This window comes from Protopterus annectens, chromosome 4.part0 (assembly GCF_019279795.1).
Source record: "Protopterus annectens isolate FY-2018-M chromosome 4.part0, PAN1.0, whole genome shotgun sequence".
Taxonomy (NCBI): domain Eukaryota; kingdom Metazoa; phylum Chordata; order Ceratodontiformes; family Protopteridae; genus Protopterus; species Protopterus annectens.
Window position 1 is genome coordinate 522043976 of NC_056733.1, and position 20726 is coordinate 522064701.

Genomic DNA, 20726 nt, shown 5'->3' on the forward strand with positions numbered 1-20726 from the left:
CAAAATCTAGAAGATTTAGGATTTTTGCCTGGAAATGTTTACATAGATATTTTATACCCAAATTAGACTGCAGAGAATTTTTTCCTCAGATAGACAGCAAATGTTGGAGGTGTGAAGGGGAAGAAAGATATAATTGGGAACATATTTTCTGGGAGTGCGGTGAGGTAGTGGACTTTAATGATTCCCTGCTGGATCCACTGTCAGAGATACTGGGAGGGCAGATTGGTATGACGAGAGAGATGATTTTTCTGAGTTATGATACAGAATCGGAATTGCCTAGACATGGTAAGGCCTTGCTATGTCTAATAATGGTGGCTGCCAAAAAACAATTACTAGAAAATGGAAGTTAGAATCTAAACCAACATACTGGAAGTAGTGAATATAGTAACAAAGACGAAACAACTGGAAATGAGATCTTTAGAAAGGGGTAGGAGCAAACTACCCAGGAAAAATGGGGATTGTGGGAACAGTACATACAAGGGAGGAATGAGGTTTAAAAGGCGGTAGGACTTAAATGAGCTATGTAACATTTGAGTGAAACAAATGGGTAGATTATACGTGATGTACAATGTTTGCATCTAGGAGTGTGTCACTATGGTTTGCAATGTAAAACGCTTGCAACTAGTTGTGTCGGTGTGGTTTGTTAGTGATGGTTTAATAAAGATGTCTCTTGTTTAAAAAAGGCAGGAATTGAATAATGTATGTAATACTGCTTAGGTTATTTGATATAAAGCAATATATGTGAAGTACAATGTTATGTTAATAAAGTTTGACTACTTTTACATGAATGTAAATATGCCTATGAAACAAGTGATAATTCAATAAAGGTGTTTGAAAAAAAAAAAGCTTACAAAATTGTAAACACAACTGTATTTATGTCTGACCTCCGAGTATTGCAGGTAAAGAGATATTAAATGCTGTTCATATAATATTTATTTATATTGTAATTAATTTAATGTTTTCCCAATTATTTCTACAACCAAGTAGCACAGATAGAACTTTGTCTCACATGAAGGTTCTCAGCCGGATGAACAAACTGCTGCCAACCGAATGTGTGAAACCCAAGTGGATGCTGAGATATTGTTAATATTACAAACTTAATAGTTACTGCAGCTCAGAAATTTGCCTTACAGATGTAAGAGCAATAAGCAAAACAGTTTTCCACCTTAAGAATTTCAGATAATCCTGAGCAGTAGGTTCAAATGGTGGTAAGGTCGATTTCTCCAAAACACTGAAAGAAAGAATTTGAGAGAAAGTGTCATATGCAATACACCCTTCATGAACTGTTTTACCAAAAGGGAAGAAGAAATGGGGATCCACTAGCAGACAAGCAGAGATGGCCACTAAATGCACCTTAATGCATGCATAAAATAAACCACACAAATATTTCAAGACCAGTGGGATCCTCTGTTCCCACTTAGGCAGCACTTAGAAAACCTCATCCATTTGTAAACATAAGATTTTCTACTACGTTTTCTTACCTCCTTTAACACCTGCTGCACACCTTCACGAAACAAGTGCCTAAACAGAGTCAAGACTGAATCAACCAGGCTGTCAGTTGTATTTGCTCCAAAATGGGGTGCACTAGTCACCCGTGAGACTGTGTGAGCAAATACAGAGTATGATTAAGTCTTTGGTACTTGCCCTTCGCCAACAACACTAAAAGGGAGAACCAAAACTGCCTGAGCCTATAGGGAGTCACCACAATGATCTTAGGCATTTCTTACTGAATCTTCAGAAGTACCCTGCAAATCAGTGTAAAGGATAGAATGCATACAGTGACATTCCCATCCAAAGGAAAGAGAATGCATCTGCCCTCCAGGCATGGCTACATGGATGTCTAGAACAGAATTTCTCCAGCTGTCTGTTTTGAAATGAAGCAAAACAGATCTATTTAAGGCATTACCTGCATTACCTCAGATCTGGACTAGATCTTGGAACACCACTGCCTTGAGGTTGCACTCTTGCTGGTCTGCCCTGGATCTGCTCAGCCTGTCTGCCATAATGTTTTGATAGGATGTATGATGCCTGAAGAGTCTGAAGAGTGCTGTAAACCCAGTTCCCAGGCAATCATTGCCAACCAGCATTGACGGTATGACTTTGTACCCCAAGTCTGATGAGGTACCACATTACTGTAGTGTTGTCTATATCCACCAGGTGAAGATCCAGAGTCCATAGGTGGAAAACCACTACTACTTCCTTGATTTAGATGTGCTTCCATGCATCCTAGGGACCCCAATTGGCCTATACTTGCATTCGCACCCAAGCAAAGTTAGGTGAATCTGTCAGGATAAACTGCATCAAAACAGTAGGGCAGAAGGGAAGGCCTAGACTGACACTCAGATGTGCTCTCCATCACTGTAACTATCACCTGATGAAGGGCAGCACTGGTAACAATAATTCCAGAGAATGTAGGCACCTGGTCTAACATTTCCAAACATACCAATGAATATTCCACTTGTGCAGATGAGCCAGTGATATCATGAGATTCACAGACACCATAAGTCCTAGAATTATTTTGGGAAATCTCTGGCCGAGGTGAAGTTCCTCCTGGAGAATTCCTGAAATACCATCTGGTAAGACTGGACCCCACCTGCAGGAAGAACGGCCATTCTTTTTTTAGAGATGATAAAGCACCCCAGGAGAATAAATATTTGCAAGGGTATCAGGCACTACTTCTGAAGGTTCAACTTAAACCCTAGTTGGAATACTTAGGTTGAGACCTTCTCTAGTGATTTCAAACACCTGTGTTTAGACTCTGCACAGATCTGCAGGTAGTCCAAGTAAAGAAAAAAGTGAATGCCAACGGTCCAACAGTGAACCACTACCAGAGCAAGGCATTTGTTAAACACTCAAGGTGCCATGTTTAGCCCACAGGGCAGTACACAGAACTGCGAACCTGGCACAACAAATCTCTTGATATCTCCTGAAAAGACGAATAAAGGGTATAAGAGGATACACATCTTTCAGGTCCAATGTCAACATGAAACAGTGGTCCTGCAAGAGAGTAAGCACTGTCTGCATGGTATGCATACTGAACTTATGGACCTTGACAAAGTATTCAGAAAGGATAGGTCCAACCTGGTCTCCATGATTAGGAACCAGGAAGATTCTGGAGTAAAAGCATTAATTCTCTCCAAAGGAGGGATCGGTCCTATGATCCTCGAGTCCAGCATTTGATGGAGTATAGGAGGGAATAACAAAGTCCAGCCTAACGGGTGAGGGGGAACTACCTAGGGAAGAGGCAGATGTTCCTTACACTTCTATCCTCTGTTAATAAAGCACAACACCCGTTCATTGGAGACCACTGAAAGCAAGGTTGAAAGATACAGTGGATAAAAAAAGTTTATAGACCCCTGTTAAAATGCCAGGTTTTTGTGATATAAAAAAATGAGACCACAGTAAATCATTTCAAAACTGTTCCCACCTTTAATGTGACCTATAACCTGTACAATTCAATTGAAAAACAAACAAATCTGTTAGGAGAAAAAATATAAAAAATAAAAAACGTACAATAAGCTGGATGCATAAGTGTGCACACCCTTAAACTAATACTTTGTTGAAGCACCTTTTGATTTAATTACAGCATTCAGTCTTCTTGGATACACACCTGCCATCAATTAAAGAAACTCTGATTAACCCCAAATAAAGTTCAGCTGTCCTAGTAGGATTTTCCTGACATTTACTCAGTTGCCTGCTACAGCAAAAGCCATGGTTCACAAAAAGCTTACAAAGCATCAAAGGGACCTCATTGTTGCAAGGTATCAGGAGAAGGGTACAAACAAATTTCCACAGCATTGGATATACCACTGAATACAGTCAAGACAGTCATCAAAACATGGAGAAAATATGGGACAACAGTGAAGCTGCAAAGAACTGGACATCCCTCCAAAATTGATGAAAAGACAAGATGAAAACTGGTCAGGGAGGCTGCCAAGAGACCTACAGCAACACTAAAGGAGTTGCAGGAATTTCTGGCAAGTACTGGTTGTGTACTACATCTGACAACAATCTCACTTATTCTCCATATGTCTGGGCTATGGGGTAGGGTTGCAAGACGGAAGCACAGAAAAACATCCAGGCCCGGCTAAAATTTGCAAAACAATACATAAAGTCTCCCAAAATCGTGTGGGAAAATGTGTTATGGTCTGATGAGACCAAAGTTGAACTTTATGGCCACAATTCCAAAAGGTACATTTGGCGCAAAAACAAAACTTCACATCACCAAAAGAATACCATCCCCAAGGGTGAAGCATGGTGGTGGAAGTATCATGCTTTTGGGTTGCTTTTCTTCAGCTGGAACTGGGGCTTTAGTCAAGGTGGAGGGAATTAGGAACAGTTCCAAATACCAGTCACTTTTGGCCCAAAACCTTCAGGCAGCTGCTAGAACATTGAAGATGAAGAGGAATTTCACCTTTCAACATGACAATGACCCCAAGCATACATCCAGATCAACAAAAATATGGCTTCACCAGAAGAAAATTAAAGTTTTGGAATGACCCAGCTAGAGCCCAGACCTAAATCCAATAGAAAATCTATAGGGTGACCTGAAGAGGGCTGTGCACAAGTGATGCCCTCACAATCTGAGAGATTTGGAGCGCTTTTGCAAGGAAGAGTGGGCAAATATTGCCAAGTCAAGATGTGCCATGTTGATAGACTCCTACCCAAGAAGACTGAATGCTGTAATTAAATCAAAAGGTGCTTCAACAAAGTATTAGTTTAAGGGTATGCACACTTATGCAACCAGTTTATTGCATGTTTTTTTATTTTTTATATTTTTCCCCTAACAAATTTGTTTGTTTTTCAATTGAATTGTACAGGTTATAGGTCACATTAAAGGTGGGAAAAGTTTTGAAACAATTTATTGTGGTCTTGGTTTTTTTCTATCACAAAAAAACTAGCATTTTAACAGGGGTGTGTAAACTTTTTATATCCATTGTAACTGATGAGTTGGGGTACCCAGAAAGGAACTTGAGAATGATGGATACCATGCCACAGCAAAGTCAACAGTTGGAAGGGGCTTTATCCTTTCAGGGAAAGGAACACTTTGTAAGGTTTGGCAGAAATCTCTTCCTACCACTTACTCTAGGTACCTTGTTTTTTGTACTGCTTGGACATCTGAGAGGTAGACCTCCAAAAATTATCTTACTAATTCGAGGGAAACTTGGGAATAAATTGACACCCCTTGCATCAGTTTACCTCTGTCATCCAAGTGTTTAGGAATCTGATTAGCTGCCGTACCAAACACAGAATCAGAATCAAGTAAAGCACTCAAAATCTCATTTTTTAAATTCATCAGACAGGATCTGGCGGAGTAACCACGCATACCTCCCTATCATGACCAATGTCAGTGCATTTCTAGAAACACTGTCAGCCCCCCACATACAGACACTTAAGGAATATTGGAAACAATATCTTTCCCATAGAACGTTTGCTCAACAGGTAACTATGCAGCATACTTGTCTAAACTATCCATACACCTCAACATAAACTGCCACAAATACATTGATAGTTAACACTTTAGAAGCTGTCCTGCTGGCCTGTGCCAGATTCTTTCCCTGAGATTCTATCGATTTGCCTAGAATTTCTGAAGGTACTGGATTTGGTGAAATTTATGCATGTCTTTCGAACACCCATCCCTGCAGCTGGATGGGCATTCGAAAGACATGCGTAAATGGGCGTACCTTAGTTGAAGGTTGGACGTTGAGCTGGCACCTCGGCGTTCGTGAGAATCTACTGCCAATCCTTGGACCCATGCTTTTCAATATCTTCATAAATAACCTTCACCCTGCCATCCCAGACACAAGAGTCATCCAATACGCAGATGATTCTGCCTTAGTCTGCGCCGCCTACAACATTCCCGAACTACTGACAAAAACCTAAATAGCTTTTTCCACTACTGAGAACTGGATGCACCAAAATCATCTCTCTCTCAACTCTAATAAATCTAAAATTCTTCTCTTCGCTCCCTCCAGGGCTTGCACATTTGATAAAACAGCATTCAAAATCATAAGCCAAACCATGTCAACCATAGAGGTGGTCCCATCTGCAAAACTCCTTGGCATCACTATAGACGAGCACCTCAGATTTGATAGCCACATACAACAAAACATAAAGAAAACCCACCAAAAGCTAGGTATGCTCTATAAGAATAACTGCTTTCTCTCCAACTCCGCTAGGCATTCCTTAGCAATTACCTATCTTCTACCATCTCTACTATATGGAGCCCCTCTCCTTACTAACCTGTCTTCTTCCATCTCCACTAAACTGCTATAATAAAATCTCTAAATTTGCTACCAAATCTAAAACCTCTTCTCATCATTGTCTTTCCCTACAAACTCTGAACTGGCTAGAACTCCCTAACTACCTAGAATACCTCCAACTAACCACTGCTCACAAATTAATATTCTACCCTGATAAATGCCCAGCCCTAGCAAACATCCTTCCGCCATACACCCCAAACAGATCTCTAAGATCTGAACACCAAAATTTAATCGCCATCCACAAACCCAATCGCCCTGCTGGCCAACTCCTTCTCTCCTACTCTTTTGGCAGGAAATGGAACTCTCTCCCTTCTTCTCTTAGAACATCTAACACTGAAGCCTTCAAAACCCAACTTTTCTCTTACTTGTCCACTAAACATAAGTTTACCTGCTTACATCCTACATAAATTTAAATAAATTCCCCTTGAACCCTCTATATCCTTTCTCTCTACTCTACCCTAATACTTTTTTTTCTTCTCTTTTCTCTCTCAATCACTGCTTGATCAAACTTTAATCTACTCTCAGTTTATCTACTTTCTCACTCTCTCTACTCCTCATATGAAAATATTGTAAATAGCATGTAACCTTAGACCTTCTTCTCATACAGTTTAACCTGCTACTTGAAGGAAACTACTAAATCTATTATCTACCTTCCTGAATGATGTTTTTTGAAGTATACTGCGTGTATTTGCTTTTTTACTAACTGTATCAATGTAATGTAATTTCAAATGTATATATTTTATTACTACCTTTTACACTATGTAACTTAGATTGTATTTGCTTTGCTTTTGGAGCTTTTCTCCCTGGGCCTCCACTGAAAATGGGTATGTTCTGGCCCAGTGGACTTCCCCGTTAATCAAACTGGAAATAAATAATAAATAAATAAAATAAAATTAGCGGACCGGAGTTCCGCTGTGGCGGCCCCTAACCGGGAAAAGCCGAAAGACAAACAACAACATAGTCTTTATTAGGCAGAGAATCATTCAGCAGAGGAGAATTGCAAGCTTATTTAAAATATCCTCCAACACAGTGTGGAGGGAAGTTGGCCACATCTGGAGACTCATCCTTGAAAAAATCATGTGCCTGCTGATACTGGGGGAAGACAATGATTTGCTCCCAAAATAATACATTCCTAAAGTTAGTCAGGATATGGGAAAAAGAAAATATCTGTTTGAGTTACTGAACCTGTTTGTCTTCAAAGGAAACAGACCGATCAGACTCTGACACTTGTGAAACCTCAGATTCCACATCCCCTACAAAACCAGGATACTAAGGAGATTGAATTGGGGTGAAAGTGCCATCACTGGTCCAAACCCAGTTTTGCAACCCAAAATCAATGGCATGAATAATGGATCAAACCATAGCCATCAAGCCAGATGAAACACAGTCAGAGATAGTTGCCTGCAACATGGTGGCTCATCTGTCTCTTTTATCCATGCACTATATTAGTGGGAGAATACCCGGAGAATATGTACCATCACTAGCAACAGATTCTGCACCCCTGACTTCTCCTGTACCTGAACCAGGCAATGGCACAGCCCCAAAGGACATGTCTGACCATCATGTCATGCACATTTGTGCTACTAATACCATACCAGGAGACATGAAGGTAAAAGGATAGTGTTTCAATAATCTGCATGATGCTAAGCTACTCAGGGTCACATGCCATAGGCTGAGGCATATTTCTTGATTTAATTCTATTTTTTTAGGTGCACAAGGGTTAGATGGGGGGCACTGTGTCTGAGTCCATCAAGTCGGGGGATAAGAAACTAGCCAGCTAAATATCAAATACTGGCAGCATGGAGTGGCCAGTAAAAAGATAGACAAATCCCATTATTCTCCCTCTAAATAGCAATCTAAAGACTATTCCCATATTGATACTATTCCAAACACTGCACTGAGAAAATGACAGTATTTTCAATAACACAGTTCAAAGCACAAAATACATACACAAAAGTCTCCGAATTTTGTAAAAAAAAATGCTAGTTTCATTCAAATTGAATTGATATAGCCTAATACAGTATTAGATAAGTAATAAATCATAAAATGATGAAAAATTCCTGTCAGAAATGTTTAATACACAAAATGGCATCAACAGACATTTGAAGTACATTATTGCAGGGGCTACTATTCTAAATAATGCACTGTATAAAAGAAAGTTTCAGTAACACAGTTCCAGGCACAAAATACATGTACAAAAGTACCCTAATTTTGTAGGAAAAAAAGACTAGTTTTAGCCAAAATGAATGGATAGTGCCTAAGAGTATTAGACAAGAAATAAATAATAAACTGATGAAAAATTCCTGTCAGAAATATTTAATGTACAATATACCACCAAAATTGCAATTTAAACAAAATAATTGTTTAAAATGCTGTAATTCTACTCAATCACCTCAAGTAATCATAAACACAAATAATAAAACTGCAATATCAGCAAGTTTTCTTATCAAAACTTCCAAATGGAGCTTCTGATCAACAGGCCTTTCTTGCTAGTCAAAGTAAAAACAGAAGCATATACAACATTTCTAATCAGAAAGAAAACAAAAACAGCAGAATACACTACTCAGACATTGATAGAAAAGCCAGGGGGAGGAAATAAAAACCAAAACGGATTTCTCATCTGAGCTCGGCAATTGTAAAGTCCAGAGTTGGAAGCAGTCCTCCCAGAGATCGTTCTCTTACTTCATTACCAGAAAACTGAATGGGTCCTGCCATTGAGTCTGAAAAACAGTTCCTGCTCTCATAGGTGACTGGTTCATCACACCCACTGACAGGCAGGGGAGGTGTCCTGAGCTTCAATAGACTGACAGAGATATGGTAGCAGGGTACTACTACCCATATGTAAGTAAGGCAGGGTGTCTGCTGAATATCTGTTTCATTTCATATCACGTACATATGCAAACATAGCTCCAGGATATTCTGGATGGCAATTAAATAGTCACTCACTTCTAGAAAGCTGACGTTTGACATTTCACATCTTTAGTTAATACATAAAAATGCTGTAGATTAATTATTCTGAAATCATCAAATTATTCTTTTGATCTGGTAGATAAGATCTGAATTGTTTAGATGTAGTAAGGCCTTAACTAAGTTTAATGATACTGGCTGTCAAAAAAAAATAGTTACTAGAGAATGGAAATCAAAATCTATACCAAACGTAATGAAAGTTTAACACTGAAAAGAAAATAAAAGAACTGGAGGTGAGAGGATTAGAAAAATGAAAGGAACAAATTGCATACAAATAAGTGGAATACATGCATAATAATGTTCAGGAGGAGGAGTGAAGATTAAAAGAAGGCATGAATTGAGAAATGTTTGCATTATTGGAATGAATATAAATGTCTAAAAAGAAAATATATATGTACACAATATGACAACAGAAACTGTTATTATGGTTTGCTTTCTTTTTTTATTAATGTATATAATAAATTCATGTTACCATTTAAAATGTGATCATTTTATAAAAATGTTAAAAAGATAAAAATAAAAAAATACTGAAATGATAGCAATTGCCAAATTACCTACTGCTTTAAGAAAGTCCTTCGGCTTTTCCCGGTTAGGGGTCGCCACAGCGGAACTCCAGTCCGCTAATGATTGGCAGTGGATTTTTACGGTGCCAAGTTGCCAGCCAGATGCCCAGCCTTCAAGGAAGGCACACACATTCACACATGCACCTACCTGCATGTCTTTAAACGTAACTCAACCACAGGGAGGACAAGCAGACTCCACACGCTTTAAGGAAGTGAGCATGCCAAACTGACCCAAAAGACTCTGAAAATTTTGTTTCTGTAGTAGAAAGATCTTTATGCTATGAGACTAACCTGTAGTCAAACCCTTGCCAAATATTTGTAACAATCAAACAGTAACAGTTGTATACATAAAAGTACCACATACTTCTGCACTAACAATAGTAATACTATTATTACTGTGAAAACTATAACTTCTAAAAGGCACAACACTACTGATGTTATGCCTATAGAATGTGAGATTATTTGCCAGAATGGTTTGAGTCTGCATTCTGTTACTGCTCTAATGTAAAATGAAGTATGTGCAATGCCTTAATTAATGAAAAGGAATAGGAGCTATACTAGACTCAGGCAGTATAGTTATACTTCTAAAGATAGTATGTAGGTCATAAGGAAACCTATACTAACCAATCAGGTTAAGTAGTATGCATTCATTGTGACAGAAAAAGTATCCTATTATGCAGATAGAAATACAAACTGGATTTTGAAAGGTATTTCATCTAGTCTCTGTCTTTTCTAAATGAACACAAGACATGACAACAGGGAAAAATTGTCACTACTTTAAACAGTTGTTTAGGCAAATGGAAGAAAGTAGTTTTTTTGCTAGATCACCTATTACTGTAGAGAGGGAAATCAGGAAGTGAATAAGTCAGCAGTACTAGAAGACTAAAACTATGGTTTCTATTCCCATGTTATGTAACTGGATTACTTTTCAAATGGCTGACACTGCAGTGTGGCACTCCTGAATTTACCATCCTTAAGAAGAGATAGTAAACAAAGGTTTCATCTACTTCATCTGGTACTATCTCAAGTGGATGTAAATGATCTGATGGTACTTATCAAAAAGAATACAGGATGTTCCTCAATGACATAGTTAAATTTCTCCTAGAGGTATAAATACCATCCTGCCCCTCCCTTGAAAAGAGCCCACTAGCCTAGTGGGGCGAACCTGGTCAACAAAGGATAAATAAATAGATTGCTCCTGCTCAACTCAGAAGAAAGGAAGGGGCAACCACCAGACAAATTCATTACAGTGTATGAATTCAACAAATACCAATGCATAATGTTAGAAAGCCCCAAAGGCACAAAGTTTTGGCTAGAAACAGAGACAGGAGGCATGCTCTGCACTTTCAAAGACGTGTCAACAAATACTTGTGACTGATAAGCCTCCAAAAATAAAACCAGTAAAAGGGCACATACATACACTAAAATATTACAGTCTGAAAGTGTTGTAAAGCAAACAGTAGAAATGTCTCTGCAGCCTGAGAATATTACAGATAAAAACGTAGAAGTGTTTCTACAACCTGAAAATGTTGGAAAAGCAAGGAGTAGAAGTAACTAGCAGAACTATAAAGAAGGAATCACTCAATGATGGGTTATACTCTAAGTAAATTAGGATAGGAAGTATGGAAAATCAAAGCTTGAGCTTAAATCTACACTAAAATTCAAAGAAATGGAAAATTCTAAACAGCAAATGAATGTTGAGAAGGATAAATGTAACAAGAATACTTTCATCAGGGTAGTTAAACAAGCCAAGAGTATTCAGAGTTCTAAATCCCTTTTTGTCACTGTATGATACAAACCTCAAATAAGGGGAGGAGCTACACAACAGGTATTGTTACGTTAGGAAAACACGTAACACTGGAGGTAAACCTTTTGCACACAGAGGGTGGTGTTCAGCTACTCTCAGACAGAAGGTGAGGCACACAAAGAAGAGAGAAAGTAAAGGCAGTGTATGTAGTGTGACTATACTGAGAGACAAGAGAGAATTGAACAGAGCCCTAATGGTATTTCTGTTCAGTCAAAATACAGAAGCTGTAAGCATAATGAGGTATCAGGTTCATAAAAGAAGAGAACAAGCAGAGATGACAACAGACAATAAAGAATACTAGTATAACCTGCTTTTTCAGTAAAAGAATATGACATGGAGATCCAAGTACCTATATACTGTTAGGTCAGGAGGCAGTAATTTCTACCATGAGAAGCAGTACCTTCTACAAACAGAAAACTGCAGAGATGGCCAGCTCTCAGGATGGATTTCAACTCTGACCAGGTACTGTTTCCCTTTCTTTAACTATCTTACTAAGCCAGCTGAATTTTAAGAAGGAAGAGTGGGAAAATGACACTTTAAGCAAATCAAGGGGGAACTGAGCTGAAGTTGTAAGGTAAGAAGCTGAAAAAGATGCTCCTAATTTTTGCCCATATGTTGAGTTGCAAAGACAATAATGGTATATTTTTGGTAGTTAGGGGTTACAGACAGGGAAGGAGGATTACACTGGCATGTATTTATATTCCACCTAGAAGCGTAAGAGAATTTTAGCAGAAATAATTAGTTTTCCGTAGGGATTATTACTTATGGGTGATTGATTTGCAATAGTGAGGATATACAAATGGGTCTAAGAAGTGAAAATATAACAAAAGAGAAAAGATTTCTGAAGAAGTATAATAAGAATGCTTTATATGGAAGACATCAATTTAGCAGCAGAAAACAAGACAAAATTTACATATTACTCCCCAGTGTACAAGACGTGGGCTAGACTGGAAAGAAATGATATCACACAGGAACATGTTTACTCAACTGAAAGCTTTGACACACATCCATTAACTATTTCAGATCATTTACCAACAAAACTAAGACACAGAATAATGAATTAAAAATGAAACACTAATGCTTTCCCACTTACTTGTTACAGAGACAGGAATTTAAGGAATGGGTAGTGGAAATGTGAGTTATTAGGGAAGAGAGAAATTTATTCAGAAGAGATAGCAAGTGAGTAGGACAAAACAACTATGAAATTTAAAAACAAGGTAGGAATAAGAGAAAGAGATATGGGGAAAATGGTATATACATTATTTTGATGGGGTTTACTTGCGTTAATGTACTCCGGAGTAAGGGGAATCCCATGGATCAAGAAGAGGAGCAACTGCAAAGAGTTATATGGGAAAATAAGATAATATTTAGATAATATGCATGTGTTTACAAAAGGCTGTGGTTAAACAACTATTTTTGATAATTCCAGAGCACAAAAGGTTTTAGCATGACTAGGGCAACAGATAGTAGAAAGAGCTGTCACCGAAATTATGGGGCCTACAGAGGTATTAGAGATAATTTGGAAATTTTATGAAAATCTATATAAAGCAGATGGATGTGGAAACAAAGAAAAGGTATATATGGAAATATTTATGGAAGAAATTATGCAAAAGTTAGAATGAGAGGAAGCTCAACAACTAATAGTTAAGATAGGAAGAGATAAGATAAAAATGGTGATGTAAAACCAATTAAAAGGAAAGTCTCCAGGAACAGATAATATTCCTATTTTAAAAGGGCAGAATCTTGGAAGAAAGCTGTAATGGCTACATTACCCAAACAGGATAAAGACCCTTCAGACCCAGCTTCACATGGATCGAGTTCAATTTAAAACCATGATTATAAATTGTCTGTAACTATACTAAACAGAATAGTAAAAGTTTTGACAAAACTGATGGATATGGATCAATGTAGCATTGTGCAGAGGAGGCAAACATTTGACAACATTAATAGAACAATGATGATCCAGAGGGAAGCAAAATATAAGCAAATGCCACTATTGTTGGCGTGTCTCAAAAAGTAAGGATTCTGGACACAGGCCCTTAAGAATAATAATTACACAAAATATTACATTCATAAGGAGTTCTAAGAATTAAGCCAACACAGGAATGGAGAATAGGAGATTTTTGCAATTTGAACAAACTGCAACTAGAGTTACAGAAAGTAGGCAACAGGATGCTGGAATGTACTTGATAAAATCAGCAAAGGAAACAAAGATTTTGGGAGCATACAAGTAGAGTGTGAAAGGTAACAGTGGGATGAAGCTAAGCAGAAGTTTGGGCTGCATGGTAGAGACTGTCTTTCCTACCAGGGAGTGGTAATACAGTATAGACAAAAATAAAGGGACAGGGGATTATTATATGAAAGACCAGTTCTGGAAGTATTTCTAGTTGAAGCTACAACAAAAGATGCTGCTAAAAAGGGATAATTAGTAGGATATATAACATATTGCACTATAAGAATTGAGAAGATAGGCGAGAGAATGGAAAGGTGATATACAAAGAAACAGTGAGAGTACATCTGTATGGCTCCCAAGTATGCAACAAAGTCCAGAAGACTTGGGATTTTTGCTTGGAAGTGTTTGAATAGTTATTTTTATACCCCATGGAATATGTCAGAGAAATTTCCTCAGCAAATGCCAGAAGTGTGAGAGAAAGAGAGAGAGGAAATTGGGAACAAGTTTTTTGGGAATGTAATGAAGTGGCAAATTTTAACAATTCCCTTCAGAATACTTTGTCAGAAATGTTGGGGGAGCAAATGGCTGTAATTAAGGAAATTATTCTTTTGAGCTAGGATATGGAATATGAATTGCCCAGACAAAATAAGACCTTACTATGTTTAATGTTACTTGCTGCAAAAAATGAAATTACTACAACATGGAAATCAAAATGTAAACCAACTGTAACTGAAGTACTGAATATTATAAAGGAGAAAAAGAACTGGAAGTGGAATCGTTAGATGAGGGAAAGAGCAAATGACATAGAAATAAATGGAATATGGGGGATCAATATATATATAAAAAATGTTTTGAAGCTAAGGAGTGAACTGTAAGGGAATTCAGAAATGAGCAATTTATGTAATGTTGGAGTGAACAGAAATTGTTAAGTGTATACTGCGTGAAAATAAGAAAGGAAATATAATGGTTTGTTTTCTTTTCTATTACTGTGTATGTACATGTGTTGCTTTTAAAAAATGTCATGGGTAATTTTCTTCTTCTTTCGGCTTTTCCTGGTTATGGGTCAGCACAGTGGATCATCTGTCCGCTCATGACTGGCAGTGGAGTTTTACAGTGTTGAGTTGCCAGCCCGGCACCCAACCTTCCACAGAAGGCACACACATGCACACACTCACACCTAGGGCCAATTTAGAGTGTCCAATCCACCTACTGCATGTCTTTGGGATGTGGGAGGAAACCCACGCAACCACAGGGAAGACATGCAGACTCCGCACAGAAGGCACCCCAGCCAAGAATTGAAATGGAGAACCTCTTGCTGTGAGGTGACAACGCTAACCGCTGCACCACCGTGGCCACCCCTAAAAAATGTTGTGTAATAAAGATGTTTAAAAAGAAAAACAAAATGAGTATCACCATGGTCTAAAGAAGTATCATTCTGTTTAAAAAGAAAAGCAAAATAAATATCACCATGGTCTAAAGAGGTATCACTCCCTTAAACTCAGCACTGATCAGACCAGTTATTAAGTACAATGCCCCTACATGATGCAGCTCACAAAACACATAAAACAATCAGAAAGATCAATTTCCTTCTTCAATAAATTTAACAAAGGACAAGGTGGTAGCATTTAACAATAAGAAATTATGGATCATTTGTACATTTACACCCTCGGCAGCAGAAATGTTGAAACTATATTATCTCCACCCACCTTCAGCATCTTTGTTTTTCCGACTGTAATTCATACGGAAGACAAACGCCTCAAGAATGAAAGCCACTATGATGGTCATCACAACCTGCAAAACACAGAAGCAGTTCTCTTAAAACTATTTGTATTCAAGTATGCTTGTCACAAGCTTCAGTCACAGCTTTCTTAAGAACCCCACAACATAGTTGTGCAGTTTACATCACAACAGACAATAGTTTACAAACGTTTAGATGAGGAAACAAAACAGTCAGATTTCCATATGTGGCTTTGGACGCAAAAGTTTGGAAATTAACTTGGGTCATATCCAGTCAGAAGAGACTGACTGAAAATTCTGTGAAAATTTGCCAGGACAGGGTGGGTCATAGTTGCCATGTAATCACTGCTGAATTCTTGATTAGCCAGCTACAAAACAACAAAAAAGGATACAAATTAGTCAAACCACATCTGGAGGAATACTGCATAAGTCAAGAGCTGATGAACATGGAGGTCATAATATATTTCAAAGTGACTGGAGATCATTGAAAAAAAGGCTCACTTCACAGCTATCAAGTTTCTTGTCATAAAAGAAATCTCAACTCTGCTAATGCAAATACAAAAGGGTTAAAAAGGAAGAAGTTCTGGACTTCCAAGATGGTTGCAAACTGATGAACAGATTATTTACAGCTCTACCAGTATGAAAACAGAAACTGAGAAATAGCAAGTGAAAATAAGAAGTTATGTACCTACCATAACGTTCCATGTTAGTTGTCTTCTCTCGCCTTCTTTCTTGCTTGATGGGTTCGGAGCCGATCCTCGGCTCCGACTCGGCACTTGCTAAGCTCGAGAGTCACTTTTACCAGCTCGAGGCAGCCCCATATCCCATGATGCAAGGCGGTAAGTACCCAGATCTCGTTTGATGACAAAGGGCAGTAGCACCAAGCATAAACACTTCCCAAAGGAAGAAAGAAAGAAAGCCTACAGGATGGAAGAAAGACCAGGACTGAATGGTCTTCAGCATAATAACTCCTTACAGAAAAAAGGTCTGTCCAGGCCTGGGGGAAGGAGGGAGGGTCGCAGAAAGAAGGCGAGAAGACAACTAACATGGAGCGTTATGGTAGGTACATAACTTCTTAATGTTAAGTTGTCAATCTCGCCTTCATTCTTGCTTGATGGGACAGCGTCCCTAGCACCTCTATCCTGGGTGGCTCAATGGAACAGACTCTTGAGGACTGTAGAGCCAAAACTGGCTCTGTCCCTGGAGGCCAAGTCCAATTTGTAATGGGAAACAAAAGTATGAGGAGTGGCCCAAGTGGCCGCTGCACAAATAGTGTCTAAAGGAAGTCTAGCTTGAAAGGCTGTAGAAGTAGCTAAGCTCCTAGTTGAATGTGCTTTAGGTTTTGAGCACAGCTGTTTTCCCCTGAGCAGATAAATTTCAGAGATGACCGAAGAAAGCCATCTAGACAAGGTCACTTTAGAGACAGGAAGGCCTTTCTTGTTATCCGCATAGGAAACAAAGAGTTGATCAGATCTCCTAAATTGTTTAGTTCTGTCCAAATAATATCTGAGTTGGCGGTGGACATCAAGATAATGTAGTTTTTGTTCCGATCTGTCTGAATAGTTTGGGAAAAATACAGGGAGATCAAAGGATTGATTCAAATTAGTCTTTGAGGCGACCTTAGGCAAAAAGGTCGGATTAGTTCTCAATGATACTCTGTCTTTGTGAAAGACCAAATAGGGGGGTCGAACCGATAGAGCATGAAGTTCAGACACCCTCTTGGCCGATGTAATAGCTACTAGGAATAAAGTTTTCCAAGAAAGAAATTTTAGGGAGCAAGAAACAGCTGGCTCGAAGGGGAAGAATCAAGGATGTCAGTACTAAATTTAGATCCCATTGAGGAGGAGGATTCCTGATTGGAGGCTTTAGCAGGAAAATTCCTTTCAAGAAGGCTCTACAAAGCCTATGGGACATAATATTGTGATCTGCAATCCCGACATGAAAGTTCGAGATAGCAGCCAATTGAACTCTGACTGTGGAAGAAGAGGAGCCTGCATGAAAAATCTCTGCTAAGAAGTCCAGAACTGCCTGAACTGGGGCAGTGAAAGGATCAATATTCTTGGCTTTAGCCCAATAAGAGAAACGTTTCCATTTGCTTGCATAAATCCTCCTGGTAGAGGATTTTAAAGAAGCTACTATGATGTCTCTAACAGGGTTAGAGATCAAAGGAAGCCTGGCTAAGGAAGGAAGTGGAGCAACCATGCTGTGAGGTTGAGAGAAGGGATAGACCGGTGCAGCTGACCGGATTGGTGAATCAGAAGATCTGGCACTGGGTCCAGATGCCACGGCTGCACCAAAAGGTGACGATGGAGGAACGGGAACCAAACTTGTCGAGGCCAGTAAGGAGCAATGAGAATCATTTTGGCTCTCAAAACGGTTGCTTTCTGGATAACTTGAGGGATCAGAGGAAAAGGAGGAAAGGCATAAAGAAGTCCCTGGGGCCAATCCTGGGTCAGAGCGTCTCTGGGGGGATAGCCTGGTAGAGGGAAGAGAGAGAAGAAGTCTGGGCATTTGCTGTTTTGGGGAGTAGCAAAAAGATCGCACCATGGGCGACCCCATTCCAGAAAAATCTCTTCCACTATAGATTGCTTGAGAGACCACTCGTGAGGCATGAGAATAGCTCTGCTCAATCTGTCCGCTACAATGTTGGTTTTCCCAGGGATGTGCGTTGCTACCAGAAACCGATGAGAGGAGATCGCCCATTGCCATAGTCTGAGCTTCTCGACACAAGGGTAGGACTTGGTTCCGCCCTGTTTGTTGATATACCAAACTACAGACATGTTGTCTGTGTGGACTACAATTGTCCCTACGGGAAGAAAGTCGTTGAGGGCTTGCAACGTTAAAAGCACTGCTCTCATCTCCAGGACATTTATGTGCAGGTGGTACTCGAACGGCTGCCATGTCCCATGAACCATCCTGCCCTGATAATGACCCCCACCCGATCAGGGAGGCATCCGTGGTGACAGTGGCTACCGGGGATGGGGGTACAAAGTGTCTGCCTTGGTGAACCTGGGGAGATGTGATCCACCAAGCAAGATGATTTTTGCAAGTCTGTGTCACCAGAATTTGGTGACGCATTGGAAGTTGTTGGTAAGACCACTGAGTGAACAACATCCACTGAAGAAGGCGCATGTAGAAGCGAGCCAGGGGAAGAAGAGTAATGGCCGCAGCCATGAGGCCTAATACTTTTAGAACCATTCTGGCCTGTATTTTCTTGTTGGCTAGAATGATCCTGACATGACTTTGAATGTCTGAAACTCTTTGATCTGTAAGGGTAGCTGACATCCGAACAGTGTTTAAGTTTGCGCCTATGAAAGTAATAGACTGGCAGGGCGATAAGGATGACTTTTCGAAGTTGATCGAGATGCCCAATTGAGCACAAAGATTTATTGTGTAATCCCTGGCTTGAACAAGCTGATGCCTGGTGGTGGCTGAAAGGAGCCAGTCGTCGAGATACGGAAACACCTGGAATCCTAGGCGTCTCAGGTGAGCCGTGACCACTGCCATGCACTTGGTGAACACTCTGGGGGCTGTAGTGAGACCAAAGGGCAGGGCTCTGAACTGGAAATGACTGGACCCCAGCCAAAGCGGAGAAATCTCCTGGAGCGTCTGTGTATTTTTATGTGATAATACGCATCCTGAAGATCTATTGAGCACATCCAGTTGTCCTTCTGTAAGAAGGGCAGAAGTGACTGAAGAGTGACCATTCGAATCTTGTCTTCCTCACAGACTTGTTGAGTCTGCTGAGATCCAATATTGGTCTCCAGTCTCCCGTCTTTTGGGGACCAAAAGAACCTTGAGTAGATTCCGGGCTCTGAATGGTCTGTTGTAACTGGCTGAATGGCTCTTTTTTGCAGTAGTTTTAAGACTTCTAACTCTGCAATTTCCCTTAGACCGGGTGGTACATCTGGAAGGGAATTTGAGGGATAAAAAGGACTTTCCTCGAAAGGAATCATGTAACCCTCAGATATGATCGACTGTACCCATCTGTCTTGAGTGAGGGAATGCCAGGCTTCTGGGTACAGCGATAATCTTCCCCCGACTGCCTCCAAGGAGGGACAGCCGGGCAACATCTCAGGGATGCTGAAAGGGCTTGCCAGAGAGACTCTCTGTTTCCCTGGTTTTGTGGACCCCCTCTGCCTCTAGAGTGGCGTCTGTTGTTGTTACCCCCTTTGCCTCTAGGGGTAAACTGACCACGTGAATCCGGCGTGACTCCTTGGGATTTGCGGAACCACATTTTGCCACCCTTCTGTCCTTTGGGGTAAGGTCTAGAAGGGGTGGAAAAACGGACTCCTACGGCAGAAAGAGTTTTGCCGTCCTGCTCACACCTGGTCAATGTTTCCTTCACTTGAGGGCCAAACAAAGCTGACCCATCAAAGGGAGAGTTTGTGAAGGACGCCTTAAAGGGATCTGCAAAGTTACATAGCCGCATCCAGGCTTGGCGTCTAAGAGCCACACCTGTACCTGCGGCCCTACTCGCTCCATCAGCAGCATATGATATTAGCCGCATGGAGGAGTTTGCAATGGAGTTAAGGGTTCCTAGCTGCGAAGCAATTTTTTCCTAAGCCCCTGCAGCTGTAGGATCCTGCACAACTTCACCTAGCTCCTTAAGGATATCCCTTTGGAGTCTGGTGAAGTGACACAGGTAGTTCAGCGAACGCATAGCAAAGGTCGCTGAAGAAAACATCCGCTTACCGTACCTATCCATGGTCCTAGAGTCCTTATTAGGAGGATGGACAGGTACGGAAGGATCTGCAAATTCCTTCTTGGTGGCAGCAGCCACCACCATGGCATCAGCGGGGACACCTTTAGTGAGGAATTGCTTGTCCGACGGGGCAGTAATAAATTTTGAAGGCCTCCTAGGGACTGGCTCTACAGAGTCAGGAGCAGCCCACGCCTTTCGGGCAATAACCTGCATAAGGGGGTCGAAAGGCGGAGACACCCAGGAGGTGGAGGGCCGAGATCCAAACGCCTCCAGGTATACTGACTCATCCTCAGAGGGATTATTGGTGGGCCAGTTTCCCTCTGTCTAAGGAGTTCTAGGATGTCTGAGAAGGAGACATCCTCAGAGGGGGATCTTGGGGATCCCTCTGACTCATCTAAGTCGGTATCTGAAGTGACAGACTCGGGGGAGTCTACATGTTTCCTCTTACATGTCCTCTTCCGCGGAGGATCTCCCGACACATCAGGAGAATCCTCGGAAGAGGGGGATATTC

The 20726-nt window shown here is 40.3% G+C and overlaps 1 protein-coding gene across 2 annotated transcripts in view; it reads right to left on the reverse strand.

The window, feature by feature from the left end:
* The window catches only part of TPCN1 (two pore segment channel 1), a 1721246-nt gene that overhangs the window by 242433 nt on the left and 1458087 nt on the right, over window positions 1-20726 (reverse strand). For both annotated transcript variants that reach the window (XM_044068445.1, XM_044068446.1), the window contains exon 24: window positions 15480-15564. In XM_044068445.1, coding sequence (XP_043924380.1) covers window positions 15480-15564 — 85 coding nt within the window. The remainder of the gene's footprint in view (window positions 1-15479; window positions 15565-20726) is intronic.